The following is a 13,487-nucleotide window of genomic DNA, read 5'->3' as shown; positions in this document are numbered from 1 at the left end:
GCAGAATGCCACAGCAAAATCTCTACTCAGTTCTTAGGAGGGATAACAGCATTACAAAACCACCCTTCCATCCACAATTTTCTATAGATTGTCTTGTTTGAAAAAATTCAGGGAAATGGAAGTTTGGTAGGTCTTAAAGTGAGGTTATAATTCTTGAAAATTCAAAGCTTTTGGAAATTTGTCATCCCTCATTTCACAATGTACAAGCAAATGAGAACAAAGATTATCCTTAAATCTTGCATTTAGTAATAAACAGGCACAGCTTTCCTACCTGGTAGCTATAATTTGGATTAGATTTCTAATTTTGTTAATATTTCTAATATTGTTAATACTGTCATCCATAGTGTTACCTTATACATTGTATGTTTTAGTTTGTGCCTATGGGATCAGTGAATGATATCTAATAAAATACTGCTTTTGTGTGACGTAGCATGTGTTTTACTATTTGATTGAATTCTTTTTTAAAACTTCAAAAACCAGTAAAAGATTACCCAAAAATACAAGCAGCTTTGTGAGAAGGCTGTTTTAGTGCCTCATAATGCAAGTTGTAATTAGTCCCCATGTTTTCCTCTGGGTAAAATTTGTGTGTGTTTTAATTGCCTGCTGCATACAAATAATGAGTATTTCTCTGCAAATCATCAAGCCAGATATTTGGGGGATGCTTTAAAATACTAATCTTGTTTATTCCATTTGAACCTTCATCTTAAACCCATTTGGTTGTTGATGCTGAGTGTCTTGGTGCAATCTGTATTTGCTGTTCTGTAGCTGCTTTCCACTTGTTGCAGTGTATCATGCAATCTTCTTAGAAGAGCTGACCACGCTGGAATTACTGGAGAAGATTGCAAACTTGTACAGCATTTCTCCACAGCAGATCAATCGGATCTACCGGCAGGGACCCACGGGGATCCACGTGTTAGTGAGCAATGAGGTAAGGGGGATAAAGGGGGCTGCATCTTTGTCAGAGATGGAACAGTTTTCTGGCTTCTTGAAGTTACAATGAGCTTCCAAATTACGGAATCCATCTTCAAGGGAGAATTGTAAAGCCATTAACCCCAACAAGTTAAAGTAGCAAATCAGCTTGCCCAGCACTGATTTTGGTGTGGTTTCAAGACCTTTTCTTTGTAAAAGATGTTGGAGTTCTTGTTTGCTTTTTTAGAGCAAAACAAAACAAAATTGGTCATTTATTGTGCTCTACCTGAAAAGAGGTTGTGGCAATGTAGGACTCTGTCTCTTCTCCTAAGTAACAAGTGTCAGGATGAGAAGAAATGGCCTCAAGTTGTACCAAGGAAAGTTTAGAATAGATATTAGGAAAAAAAATGTTTATTGAAAGGGTTGCCAAGCATTGGAACAGGCTGCTCAGGGAAGTGGTTGAGTTACCGTCCCTGGGGGTGTTTAAAAGTCGTGTAGCTGTGGCACCTGGGGACGTGGTTTAGTGTTGGGCTTTGGGCTTGCTGGTGCCAGGTGAATGTTTGTGCATGATGATCTTAGAGGTTTTTTTCCAACCTAAATGATTCTATGAATTTCTTTTCATTTTGGCTACTTACACACATTTTGAAGTGAGGACCTAAAGTAAGAACTTTTAAAATTAAATAGGTAAGTTGCCCAAGGAAGGTAAGTTTTAAAATCTGTAGGGCAATTAGTTTTACATCTTGGCCCATGTTTCCAGGCACTGGGTCTGTCACTATATACACTGTAAGCACACTATAATTTATGGACCTCTGCTAGTGTTTGTGTCCCATTATATGATGCCTTAATTTAGTCCATTCCATTAGCTTACAGGTTAATAGTGAGTTGCCCTTCTTCCTTTTTCCTCTACTAAATTACTTACTCATTCATGCACCAGAATCACTTAAGGAGCTTCATTTATAAGAAGCATTGTTAAAACAAATGAAGCAGAGCATAGGTCTCAACTGGAGCCTAAATTGAAGGCTGTAATGCTTATTCCTGAAGTCTACTTGCTATTCCAGCCTGATTAAATCTGAAACTTTGATGCTTTATGGATGCAAAGTGCTTGGAGGCAGCTCTTGGTAAGGGAATTGCATGAACCAGTCTGGGTATAAGGCTCTAAGTATTTGTTTAAGTCAATTATTAACAAGTTATATTGCTTTTTTAATGTTTTTTTTTTCTTGTTCTAGTACTATAGTGGCAAGAGTGTGGTATTTTGTGAATGTACTTCATGCATCATTAGGCAAAGAGACACAAACTGGCCAGAAAAGTTTGATTTGAAGGAGTAGTGGCTGGATGTTAAATCCAGAAGAGTATAGGGAGATCAGTCCAAGTTGAAAAGGGTATTTTGATGTGAGAACTCGCAGTTGAAAAATGCACTACTTGAATGATACTCAGTAGCTAGGAGAAGGCTTTTTCACAAAGCTGGATTTCATGAACTGGTCAGAGAGGTTCTAGTCACACCTCCCTTCTCTGAATTTGTGTCCAGCATTTGCTTCAACTGTAGGAGACACCTCCTGAAGGTAATTCACCTCCTCTGTCCCACATAGCTACTCTTAAGATGGGAGGAAGCATTGACTAAGGATGAATCTTAAATGGGCTTTTCATATTGGAACTGAAATAGTCTTTATCTCTTTAAATAAAGGTGTCACTAGAATATGCACCTCTTCTGATAATCTAGTTGCCTCTCATGAATAGCTCAAATAGCTTTAGGTTCTAGTCTTCCTTCCCATGATTTGCTTTGCCTCTCATAACAGTTTCACTACAATTCTTGTTCCTTGAGAAAATACAAACAGGTAAATTAATGCTGCAAGCACAGCATCTGTACTATTGTCTTATCAAAATTGCCAGATGGATGCTGCTGAGGTGGCTTGTCAGTAGCAATTCCTTTATTCAGCAGAGAGTCCATTTCTTGGTGTTTACCATTTCCAGGTATTCTTTAAATGCTAATGTAAGTTCAGCTGAGCTCCCTCATTTAGCTGAATATGTAATTACCACTGTTGGATTTTTAGGAAAAGGACTACCTTAATCCTGTCTAAACTAGTACAGCTTCACTGAAAGCAACAAAGACCATGATCTTTAATAGAATAATTGGAGTGGTATGGGAACCTTCAGGATCAAGAGCTGCAAAGAGGATGGCAAAATGCTGAATAAGCTAGATCAGTTTCAAGCAAGCACATTCAGTGTGAGCTTCCCTTAAACACACTAGCAACTGCAAGGACCTTAATTGATCAGTCATGCATGTTAATAATCTCGTGGGCAGGGTTACTCAGGACTGTGCAGGACTAGACACCAAATGCAGTTTAATACCTCTCCTCTAAGTCTATACTGGCCCTGAAAGAAATGTGAATTTAATTACTAAAAGTGTGTTGGTTTTTTTTTCTTCTGCCCTTCAGATGGTACAAAACTTCCAAGACGAATCCTGTTTTGTTATCAGTACATTGAAAGGTGTGTATTGCTGCTGCTGTTACCTGTTACTCTAAAGATAATTCCTCCTTTCAATTGCACTAAACGTTATCACAAACTCAGTGCTGTTATCCTGAAAAGATAAGTAATCTAATCTAGTGTAAGTCAAGCTGTTGACTACACAGTGCTTTACTCCCAGTTACACTGTTACAAAAATTCCATAAATCCATTGACACCACTGACCTAAATGAGCAGGAAGCCTTCGAGTAAAATGATAAAATATGATAGTATGTAGGGTTTTTAATGTAAATTATTTGACTTAGATGTCCAACATTGGTTTTCATTAGTGGGTTGTGAAACAAGTGTATGAACTATTGCAAAATACCTAGAAAGAAAATTTGAAATTCTGTATCTCTAGTGTTTCTTAAAAGCAATGAAAATATGCTTTGTGTTTCTTTTTTACAGCTGAAAGCAATGATGGCTACCACATCATTTTAAAATGACCATGCTGCACAGAGGGACTTTAACGGCCTAAAACTTAGTGCCTCACTGAGATTGCTACAAGCTAGACTGGAAACATGAAGAACCTTCTGGATAAATGCTCCTGTGAACTAAGAATTACCAAACAGCTTAAGAAAAAACTTGCTTTTACAGATAGAAATTTTTGGTGGTGTGTGATTTCGGTGGGTTTGGTTTTTTTTGTTTGTTTGGTTTGATTTTTGTTTTGGTTCTTTTGGTTTTTTTAAGCTGGAGCTGAGAACATCCTCAAAGCTTGTACATGCTTTTTGCTCCCTCCCTTCCTCTTCAGTCTTAAAAACTGTAGAGGTTTCTGCTCATTACTTAGAAACATCTGCCTTGTACTAAAGGGAAATGAAAGATAAACAAATCCCAATTCTCTTCACCCCTCATGTTCAGATGAATTGATTTACTTACAGTTCTGAGTGCTCTCTTGCTTTCAACACACACCCTGATGCTGATGGATGTGGACTCCCCAGGGCTCCTCTTGTACTCTTTGAGGTGGAGGGCTTGGGGCTACCTGCCAGAACAGATTGGGCAATGCAGGGGATGGGTTTGGTGCCCAGCCTTCACCCGAAGTATCAGCTCTGGAAGCCCACACTTAGTTGTTCTCCACCTGCAGATGTACTCAAAGTCCAGAGACGCTGGTCCCTCCTGACAGACCTTCTGTAGTACCAATTCAGCAGAACAGTTCTGGGGGGTTCAAGAGAGGACAGACAACTTGAGGCAAGTGGTTCAGTACCATATTATTATCTTTAGCTTCAGAGTAGTCTCCTTGAATGGAGCGTATGAAGGTTTTCTGAGGAACTGTTTTGAGCATTGGAAGCTATAGTGCTCATGACAAATTCATACTATGGATTTATTCTACTCTACAAATTAGTGATTAACTGCTATCTTTACTGTAACTGGGAATTAGAAGTTATAATCTTAATGGATTTTCATCCTGTTACTGAAGTAAAACTGTTTTGATCAAGACCAGGTAACAGATCATCTTAGTTGCTGCTTCTTACATTCTTGCTCTTTCACTTTTGACTCCTGTTTCCCATATCTTTAATTATGATCAGCTCCACCCTCCCTTGGTCTTTTGGGACTCCATCCAGGCTCCATTAAGCTAAAAAGGTGGCTTCCACTGAAGTCAAAGGCAAACTGGATCACACCTTTCTTGCATGGATTGAGCCATTTCACTTTTGACAGCTAAGTAATACGGCTGTTTCTCCAAACTGAGTGTCCATATACCATCAAAATCTGATTCTTGAATGTTTTCATTTCATCCTGAACTAACATGGAAAGCTGAAATACCAAACATTTTCCTGGAATGGAAATTTTTTCAAAAAATGAGAAATTGTCAGCTGGAAAACACTGAATAAAATGTTCCAGCCTTTTGAAATGGAAACATTTAATTAAATCCATTTGGCCCTTAAAGCAGCATCAGTTTGAGCTACTGTTGCAGCCCTCAGAAATTGTCATTCAAGTGCCTTGCGCGCTGTGTCTCCCTTGGGGCTGAGCTCTTTGGCTGAATTACAGATCCCATGATGCTCCTACCCTGGGTTAGTCAAACAGGGAATGCGTCATGAGGGCTGGAGAGGTGCCCAGGGAAAGAGGGGGCCATGGAGCCCTTGAATTACAGCTCCCAGCTGACACTGCAGGAATTCGGACAGTCAGGGACTGATATTTCTCTGACAAAAGTTATGTGTTTCAAGTTTTCCCAACAGAAATAAACAGCAAAATATTGAGAAAAGCAACCTTTTTTTCATTAAAGCATCAAGTTTTGTGCAAAAAACCCCACCCATCCCCACTGATTTTTTTTTTTTTTTTTTTTTAATACTGAAAATAATACTAGAATAGAAAACTTGTGTTACAATGGGAAAACCTTCAGCCAACTCAGCTAATTGAGCAGCAATGCCTACTTAGGCACGATCTTGCTCAATTGACTGCCCTGGATGCTCCATGAATTGTAGGCATGCAAAAATGATGTCTAGGCTTTGGGATATGGAGGTTCCCCCTTTTGAAATGAAGGAATTGAGGCTTCTTGGTTGAGAACCAAGCTGTGTAGGTGAAGAGGAGCTCCTGGCCATGGAATCCAGGTTGTGGCCACACACAGCTGCCTTCCAAAGAGTGAATGAATTCCAGATGCCTTTGTGAGCAGGTGGGACCAGTGTGCCCCTGTTTACCAGGAGATGCTTGATTAATTTTCTAGAAGGTGCTTTTGAAGATGGATGTTGGCTGTGGTTTTTCATCCTGCTCTGTAATACTGACCCAGTACATGGTATGGCTGTCACTGGCATGCAGCTCAGGTGAATCTGACATCGTGGGAAGGGTTCTAAATAGACCTTGAAGTTGCCAGGAGCATAGCCTGTCTCATATCATATCCACTTGGATGTGATAGCCTTGTAACTGAGGGGACACAGCAATACTGATACACAGTAGAGTGAAGAAAGGATAGAGGTGGCTTTGCTGCCAGAGTTAGGGACTGAGAATTGTTTGCTTGTTATAAAATGTCTAACTTCTTGATTCTTCTAAAACCCAACTCTTGCCCGTAAGGAATTATATGCCAAAGTCCTCATAGTGTTTCAATAGCACTTGCTTGATGAATTTTGAACAAAAGTCTCTTAGGGCCTTGCTGTATTTAGATTTTTTAAAATAAATAAAATCATTTGAGGATGAATTTGACAATAGATCTTGCTCCAATGCTCTAAAAATATATACCAGAGTAAACAATCCCATAGACTATATATGTTTTCCTATGTGTTGGCTCTGTGTGAGCCTGTTGTAACGCTGTATGGCTTAGGGTTGTGTATGTAATGCCTACCCTTATTTGACAGAGTATTTCTTGTCCTTGTTTAACCTCTGTAGCTCCAACAGAAATTTGGAGGTTTGTGGTTAAGTAACATACACATCCATGAAGACACAGCATGGCTGGTTTGGTGTCCAGGAGATTGTTGAGTTACTTCAGCTTAGAATCACAGACTGTCTTGAGTTGAAAGGAGCCCTGAAGGGTCACAGAGTCCAATGGCCCTGGTCCTTACAGGAGTACCTGATATTGATCCCTGTGACTGTGAGTGTTATCCAGAGCAGCCAGGTGCTCCTTGAACTCTGGCAGGCTTGGTGCCATGACCAGGGGTAAGGGAAGTCCCTGAGCAGCCTGTCCCAGTGGCCAACCACCCTCCCAGTGAAGAACCTTTCTCCAGTGTCCAGTCTGAACTTGCCCTGATTCAGCTTCACTCCATTCCCTTGCTTCTGCTGCTGGTCACCAGAGAGGGGAGATCAGCACCTCCCCTCCACTGCTTGCCTTGAGGAAGGTGCAGAGAGATAGACACTTGTCTCACCTGTGTGTCAGGTAATCCTTGACTGTCCTTGGATCTGCCATCCCTGGAAGGACTTGTTTGACCCGTTTGTGGAAGTGAGAGCCTCCAGAAGGAAGCTTTTGTTTCCTCAAGAGTGGAGGAAGCATAAATGTTTAGTCTGGGATAGATACCTAAATTCTAGATAGACTAAAGGCAAGGGAGGTGAGTAGCTCCCACTCATCTAAATAGCATTTACTTTTTTATTAAGTGCCTGTTACACTTATTTTTACTCTTTTTAATTGTTGTTGCTTCTATTTCTTTCTTAAAAAGTAAGAAAACCTACTCAAAGTGATTTAACTGGAACTTTTTTTCAGCTATATGTGAAATTTGTGCAGCAGAACTTTTTAAGGACTGGGGCTTAGGATAACACCGTTTCCCAAGCTATCCAGCTCTTCAGTTGTGTGTATGATGACAGCCACTAAGAGTAAAGGTGGGCTTGCTGGGGATGAAAAGGCAGAATCATTATGTGATTAATACCAATATGACTACCCAGTACTGCGAAGTATAAACTTGCATTCTTGTCAGATCTGTACTGTCTGTTTGAAATTTCGTAAATTCTGGCATTTTCTCAATCATTGAGTAAAATGATAGGGATCAATTAATATGACTCTGGTGATGTCTGGAAAACTCACAGTAATGCCCACGATACACAACTGCAGGGCAGGGAAAGGGCAAATGACCTGTTGATAAAATCTTGGCATCTGATTGAGGTGGTAGGACAGGTGCTATTAAAGTTAAATTAGTGTTCTTTCTGCTGGCCCTGAATGGTTAATTGGCTAAAGTAGAAATAATCATTCAATATGGAAAATACTGGAGTTCTCATTGTCTTAGAGTGAAATTTAATTGGCTGAAGTTTCAAGACTCAGAGGTGGTGAAAGGATTCTTGCATTTAAGAAGCCCTGAATGGCACTCTCCTTATAATGTAACATATACATATATATGCATATATATATACACATATATATCCACATACATACTGTACTGTATCAACACATATTTGTGCTGAGTACATGTGTTCTTTGGCTTTAACTGGTACTCTGCTTTGTTTAGTTGCAGTTCAATGTAAAAGACTCTGGTTGATCAAGCTTCAAAATCTAGCCATTCCTTGGGTAGAAATGTAAAAGTCCATAGTAGCAACTAGGTGATTTGGACATGGTACACTTGGAGTGATGTAAGTTTGACTTTCTGCGATACAAATCCCAGGCCTTGGTGAAGATGAGCATATTCTTTCACTGACACTGCAGTTCTACATTGCAGCTTCTGAAAATTAGTTAGAGTAACAGAGAAATAGATTGCCCAGTGCTTGGTGAACTAGTAAGGCTACTCCATAAGCAGAACAACCATACGATGACTTTTCCTAGCTCAATGTTGTATTGCTTAAGCATTGGCTGTAATTCTAACAATCATCTGGTGGATGACTGAAACAGGTTTTTTTTGTCTCTTATCTGTTGGGATTTTTTTTTTTACTTCTCAAAGAAATGCTTATATTCAGACTGTAGCTTCTCTTTCTCCTCCAGGTATGAAATGGTTTAACTTTATGCTAGTAATAGAAATATTTTCATTAGATTATAATCTGTTTGACAGCACAGGGTACTCAGAGTGGGGAGTGTTTGGCTTTGATCATCACTACTGTGGGTGAATATGAGAAGGCAGACTGGAGGTGTATCTAACATCCTTGGCTCTCTCTAACAAATGGGTTAAGCTAGTGCCTAATTTTTTTGTGCATTTTTGATTTGTACCTTTTATTTCCCCCATTTTTTCCCCCATTCCCTCAAAATTCTGCTCCCTGGTGGAGGATGCATTGGTGACCAGATGGTGTGCCCAACTTTCTAAAGTAGCCTGCTGTCCCGGTTTGCTTGGGGTGAGTGTTTATCTTTCAAAGGGGAGTTACCTCTCTCCACTGACAATGCAGCTGTTAGAGGCAGGCAGTGCTGGCCATAAAGTTGGCATGATGGGCAAGGGCCAGTGGAGGTGGGTTGATGGGAGGCTGAGGCGTACCAGTTGTGAGTAAATACTGCCACACTCTTCGTCTTTTCGTTTGTTGGTTTTTGGGTTTTTTTGTACATGAATAAATAAAAAAAAAAGCATATTTTGCACTGGCTCTTGTACTGTTGTGCAGAAGAAATCTGTATTTAGAATCTGTGCTCCAGTCAAAATGCAAATAAATCTGTTTGTAAGAAGCACGGGTTTGGTCTCTGGTTTATTTGGTGCGGTTGGGCACAGGAGAGCCTCGGCATCGGCTGCTGCTCAGTGTGCAGCTGCGAGAGGCTGGGCACCATCTCGGGGTGTGGGGGACCAGAGTTTGCAAACTGCTGGGCAAAGAACATCGACGCAGCCAAATGTCCTGTAGCGTTTTCTTCGAGTTGGGACTGACTTCATTTCCCCACAGCACAATGCAGTGACCAGCTCGTGTTTAATCCAGGTCAAGGCACGAGGAGAAGCGCCTCGTTCCTGCAGGGGCTGTGACAATGGGCATGTGCTTTACAGAAGGCACCAGCTGTGTCAGATGGCAGCTGGCTTTGGTTTTGCAGTGCTCAAAAGGCACCGCCATTTCAGAGCCTGATCCTTGCTGACATCAGAGATGAGCAGAGTCCCGCCTCACAGCAATGCTCTGTCCCATTGAGCAGCTGTGAGACACATGCTGGCAGTGAGGTTTGGATTGTGGAGCATTCACAGTGGTTTGGCTGGAAGAACTCCAGTATCCTCTAAGGTTTAAACCATAGATCTAGTAACTTACATAGTCAGGAAATTAGCAGATGTTCAGAGTAATTTTCCAGTCGGAGAAGATGGAGCCCAATTTGGAGATAGAATACTCTTCTAGCAGCCAAACCATGTCAAGGCAAAGTATTGAGAATGGATGTACAACCCATGTAAGGGTGCTCCTTAATCTGAATTGACCTTGAGTAATTTCAGCTCCTTTCCTTTGCTGAAGAAGTATTTGAATCTCAAAATTAGAAAACACATCTTGGGCCTTAGGCGTGAATAGCAGTTCATATGCAAAGTGTAAGGGCACAGAAAATGTTCCTAGGTAGAGGTTTAAGACAGTTTAATATCTTTTCCTACCAGTGACTTGGGCATCCCTGAAAAGAGGAAAGGGACTGTCTACCCCAATTTCTATTAGCTTAAAATTGCTCTGGAGGCAGAAGTCCAACCCATCTGATGCCTGATACTGCATTGAACTGCTCCATGCATGGTGAGGCAGCATTGTGTCCCACAAGACTGCTGGGTTCAACACAGCTTCAGTATAGCTTCAAATCCACATCCAGGCAGCAACAGGGAATTTGGGAGGGTTGTTCCCTGAGGGCAGGATGCTGGTAGGCACTTGAGGGTCCAAGGCTGGGATTTGGGCTCTTCAGGGCTAGCTGGAGGAGGGGGGTCACTGGTAGCAAATGCTTGGTGACTTGGTGGCTGTATGAGCCCTGCCAGCTGCAGGGGCCATCCCTGGAGCTCTTGGGAGCTGGCAGTGAATCCCTCCCTGAGTCCTGCAAGGTGGAGGTGCCAAGGGGGTGTCGTGTGCATGGATAGTTCCTACCAAACTCCATACAAAACTATCCCTCTTCTGTAAGCTTGACCCATGTGCTGGCAGGGGTTAGTCAATGCAGAAAGGAACACTAGAAAGCTAGGAAGGTTTTTACCTAATAAAATGTGTTCAAGGACTGGGAAAATGGTAATTCTGCATGATTTAGTCTCTATGGGAAACACATGTAAACAACCTCAGAACAGATCCAGAAGTTAGCAGCAGCTATAGGAACTGTTAAGAGCTTTTAATGGGTGAGGGAACAAGACTTAGGACTGGAGTTGTTTAGTCAAAGCACTGGCATAGTCTCATCTAAATCCTCAACAGGAAGTAAACATTTTAAAATTATTTTTCTAATTCCCAGAACAATGCAGTCTTTCAGCTAGATTAGTCAAAACTATGGAGCAGGCAGAGAAATACCGCCTGTCATACTCCTTCTGTAAAGAAGCTAAATGCTTCCAGGCTTACCTGAGTAGGAAAGATTTGACCCTGCAATAAATTAAATTGTTGAGAGTTTTTTTAGTATATTACAGCAGAGGCTGGTTGTCCTGATCAAACTGGAGTTTCAGACAAGTGTTGAATCTCCTGCTCCCCAGAGATGTGTGGCCCAGGGAGACAGGACTGTCTCATCCTATCCCATCCTAAATCTTCTATTTTTGGGTGTTTCAAACAGTGCCACTATCCATTTTGCTGTCTAGAAAAGCCTCAATTCTGATTTATCTGATATTAAGTAATAAGCAAGTATGATGCAGCTGGAAAAAAGTTTGATTAGCAAGAATCCAAAATTAGCTGAGCACATTAGTGCACTGAAAAATAGTTTTTCCAATGGTGAAAATTTAAATGCTGAAGACTGTGATGTAGAGAGAAGACATGCTAGAAATATTATGTTGGATAGACTTAAAAAAAAAAAAGGCAATGCTGAGAGGAATTCCTCCTTGAAAATATTTTCAAAGCCTGCTATCTCCCAGAAGAAAGTTCTTGGATAGGTTGGCACCACTTTGGGAATTAAGATGTCCATGACATCACCTAATGGTTTCACTTGTGGTAGTAAAATAAGGGAAAAATTAAGTAAAAAGATGAACCCATGACTCAGTGCAGGTAGGAAATCCTGGCTGAGGGTGCGTGGCCAGAGCACCCTGGAAAGCAAACCCAGCACAAAGGCTTGGAGGCCACATACATTGAGCCAAGTGCGTGCTGCTGCACAGCTGTCCTGAGGACAAAAACATTGTCCCAGACAAAATTATTCCAGAGCCGCCCACAGTTTCCCTTTTCCATTAGATTCACCTCATTTCATGGCAGTGCCTAAGAGGCCACAACTCTTGTTCATCCAGCAGCCATAGTTATTTACTGCCACATGCATGGCTTGAAAGAAATGAAGACAGAAATGTATCCCCAAATGAAAACATGGGGATAATTTTGGTGATGGTTGAAGTGATTACTGGGGGAAAAAAAGGAGAGACATTCTTATTTTTCTAAAGCTTTGGTTGCCTTTTGGTTCCTCCAGCCCCTGCCAACGGCTTTGCACTTTTCAATTCTCAAACAGTTGAATTTTTCATCATATAATTCAATAATTTTGAAATTATAGTGATGGTTGAGTTCACTGCTGGCCAGCTACACAAGCAAAATAATTGAGAAAATGAACCTTCAAATTATTGGAGATTTCCACTTTAAAACAATGAAACAATTTTTTCTCTCTCGTGAACACCACCAAGTGGTGTTAATTTGTCACCTTTCAGGCTCCCATGCCCACAGGTGATGACCCTCTGTCTCCCTTTGTGAAAATGTCCTTAAAAATATATTTTAGTGCAAAGCGCCTGAGCCCCAGTGGTGCAAAGAGCATGACCAAGAGCCCAAACTCAGAGCCTGGGCCAAAGAGATGGATGTGTTTGTCAGGGCTCGGGGCTGTGGAACAAAACTAGCCTGGCACTTGCTTATAAAATTAAATTCTTATGACATTACAGCACTGTGAAACTCAGAAACCCCCAAACCACTGGACTGTTGGTACATTCCTGACTGGTGGCCACCCCCCTTGGTTGAACGAATATGGGAATATGTGGGGAGGAGATTTCAGGTTTGAGAAGGGAATAAATATAAGACATATACATTTTAAAAAAGAAATTACATTCTATACACCCACTAAGCACAGGAAGAATGGTAAGAATTTAAATACCATGGCAGCACTCTGCCACATGTGTGTTGTTTGCAGTGTCTGATTTTTAACTTAATTCTCCCTGTGGAGATTTATAGCTGAAGCATGGATCAGATATTAAGTAAAATATTAACAGGCCGTTTTGATAATCAGGAGTACAAGAAACTAAGCCCCATCCCAACAGAGTGTCAAAGCTACACTAACAGGGTCCTTTTTCAGATGTTTCCTTGTCACCTTAAGCAGAGTGCCAGGTGGGTGGAGGGCAAAGAAGTTGACTAGCAAGTGTTGGGGAAGAAATTGATGGCCCTTAATTAAGTGACACTTTTTCACCTACACATTTAACTTTTTAGGAGGTCTTACGAGGAAGCCAGGTCTGAAAATACCCTTTTTGCCAAAGCTGGGAGGATATCCTGGGAGGTGCAAATGAGGCAGCAGGTGTAGCTGGCAGACAAGGAACCCTCCCTGCACCTGCTCAGGGGACCTGGCTTAATAAACCACATGCTTCTCTCCCTCAGTGGTGGAGCTGAGGGCAGAGTAGGGGCATCATTTCAGGTGAGTGGTTAAAATATAAATTGACCTGCTTTAGTTTAAAGCCATTATCTCTTGTCCC

General features: G+C 41.2%; 1 protein-coding gene across 1 annotated transcript in view; it reads left to right on the top strand.

Moving 5' to 3' along the window:
• TFCP2L1 (transcription factor CP2 like 1) overlaps positions 1-9,391 on the top strand; it is a 35,441-nt gene extending 26,050 nt beyond the window's left edge. Inside the window, exons 13-15 of the mRNA XM_053947726.1 lie at positions 786-928; positions 3,342-3,393; positions 3,817-9,391. Of these exons, the coding sequence (XP_053803701.1) occupies positions 786-928; positions 3,342-3,393; positions 3,817-3,854 (233 nt within the window). The 3' untranslated portion in view covers positions 3,855-9,391. The remainder of the gene's footprint in view (positions 1-785; positions 929-3,341; positions 3,394-3,816) is intronic.
• Positions 9,392-13,487: the final 4,096 nt, after the last annotated feature.

The sequence above is a fragment of the Vidua chalybeata genome, chromosome 7 (genome assembly GCF_026979565.1).
Source record: "Vidua chalybeata isolate OUT-0048 chromosome 7, bVidCha1 merged haplotype, whole genome shotgun sequence".
Lineage (NCBI taxonomy): Eukaryota > Metazoa > Chordata > Aves > Passeriformes > Viduidae > Vidua > Vidua chalybeata.
The sequence above is the reverse complement of the archived record's forward strand: the minus strand, read 5'-3'. Positions and strand labels throughout refer to the sequence as shown.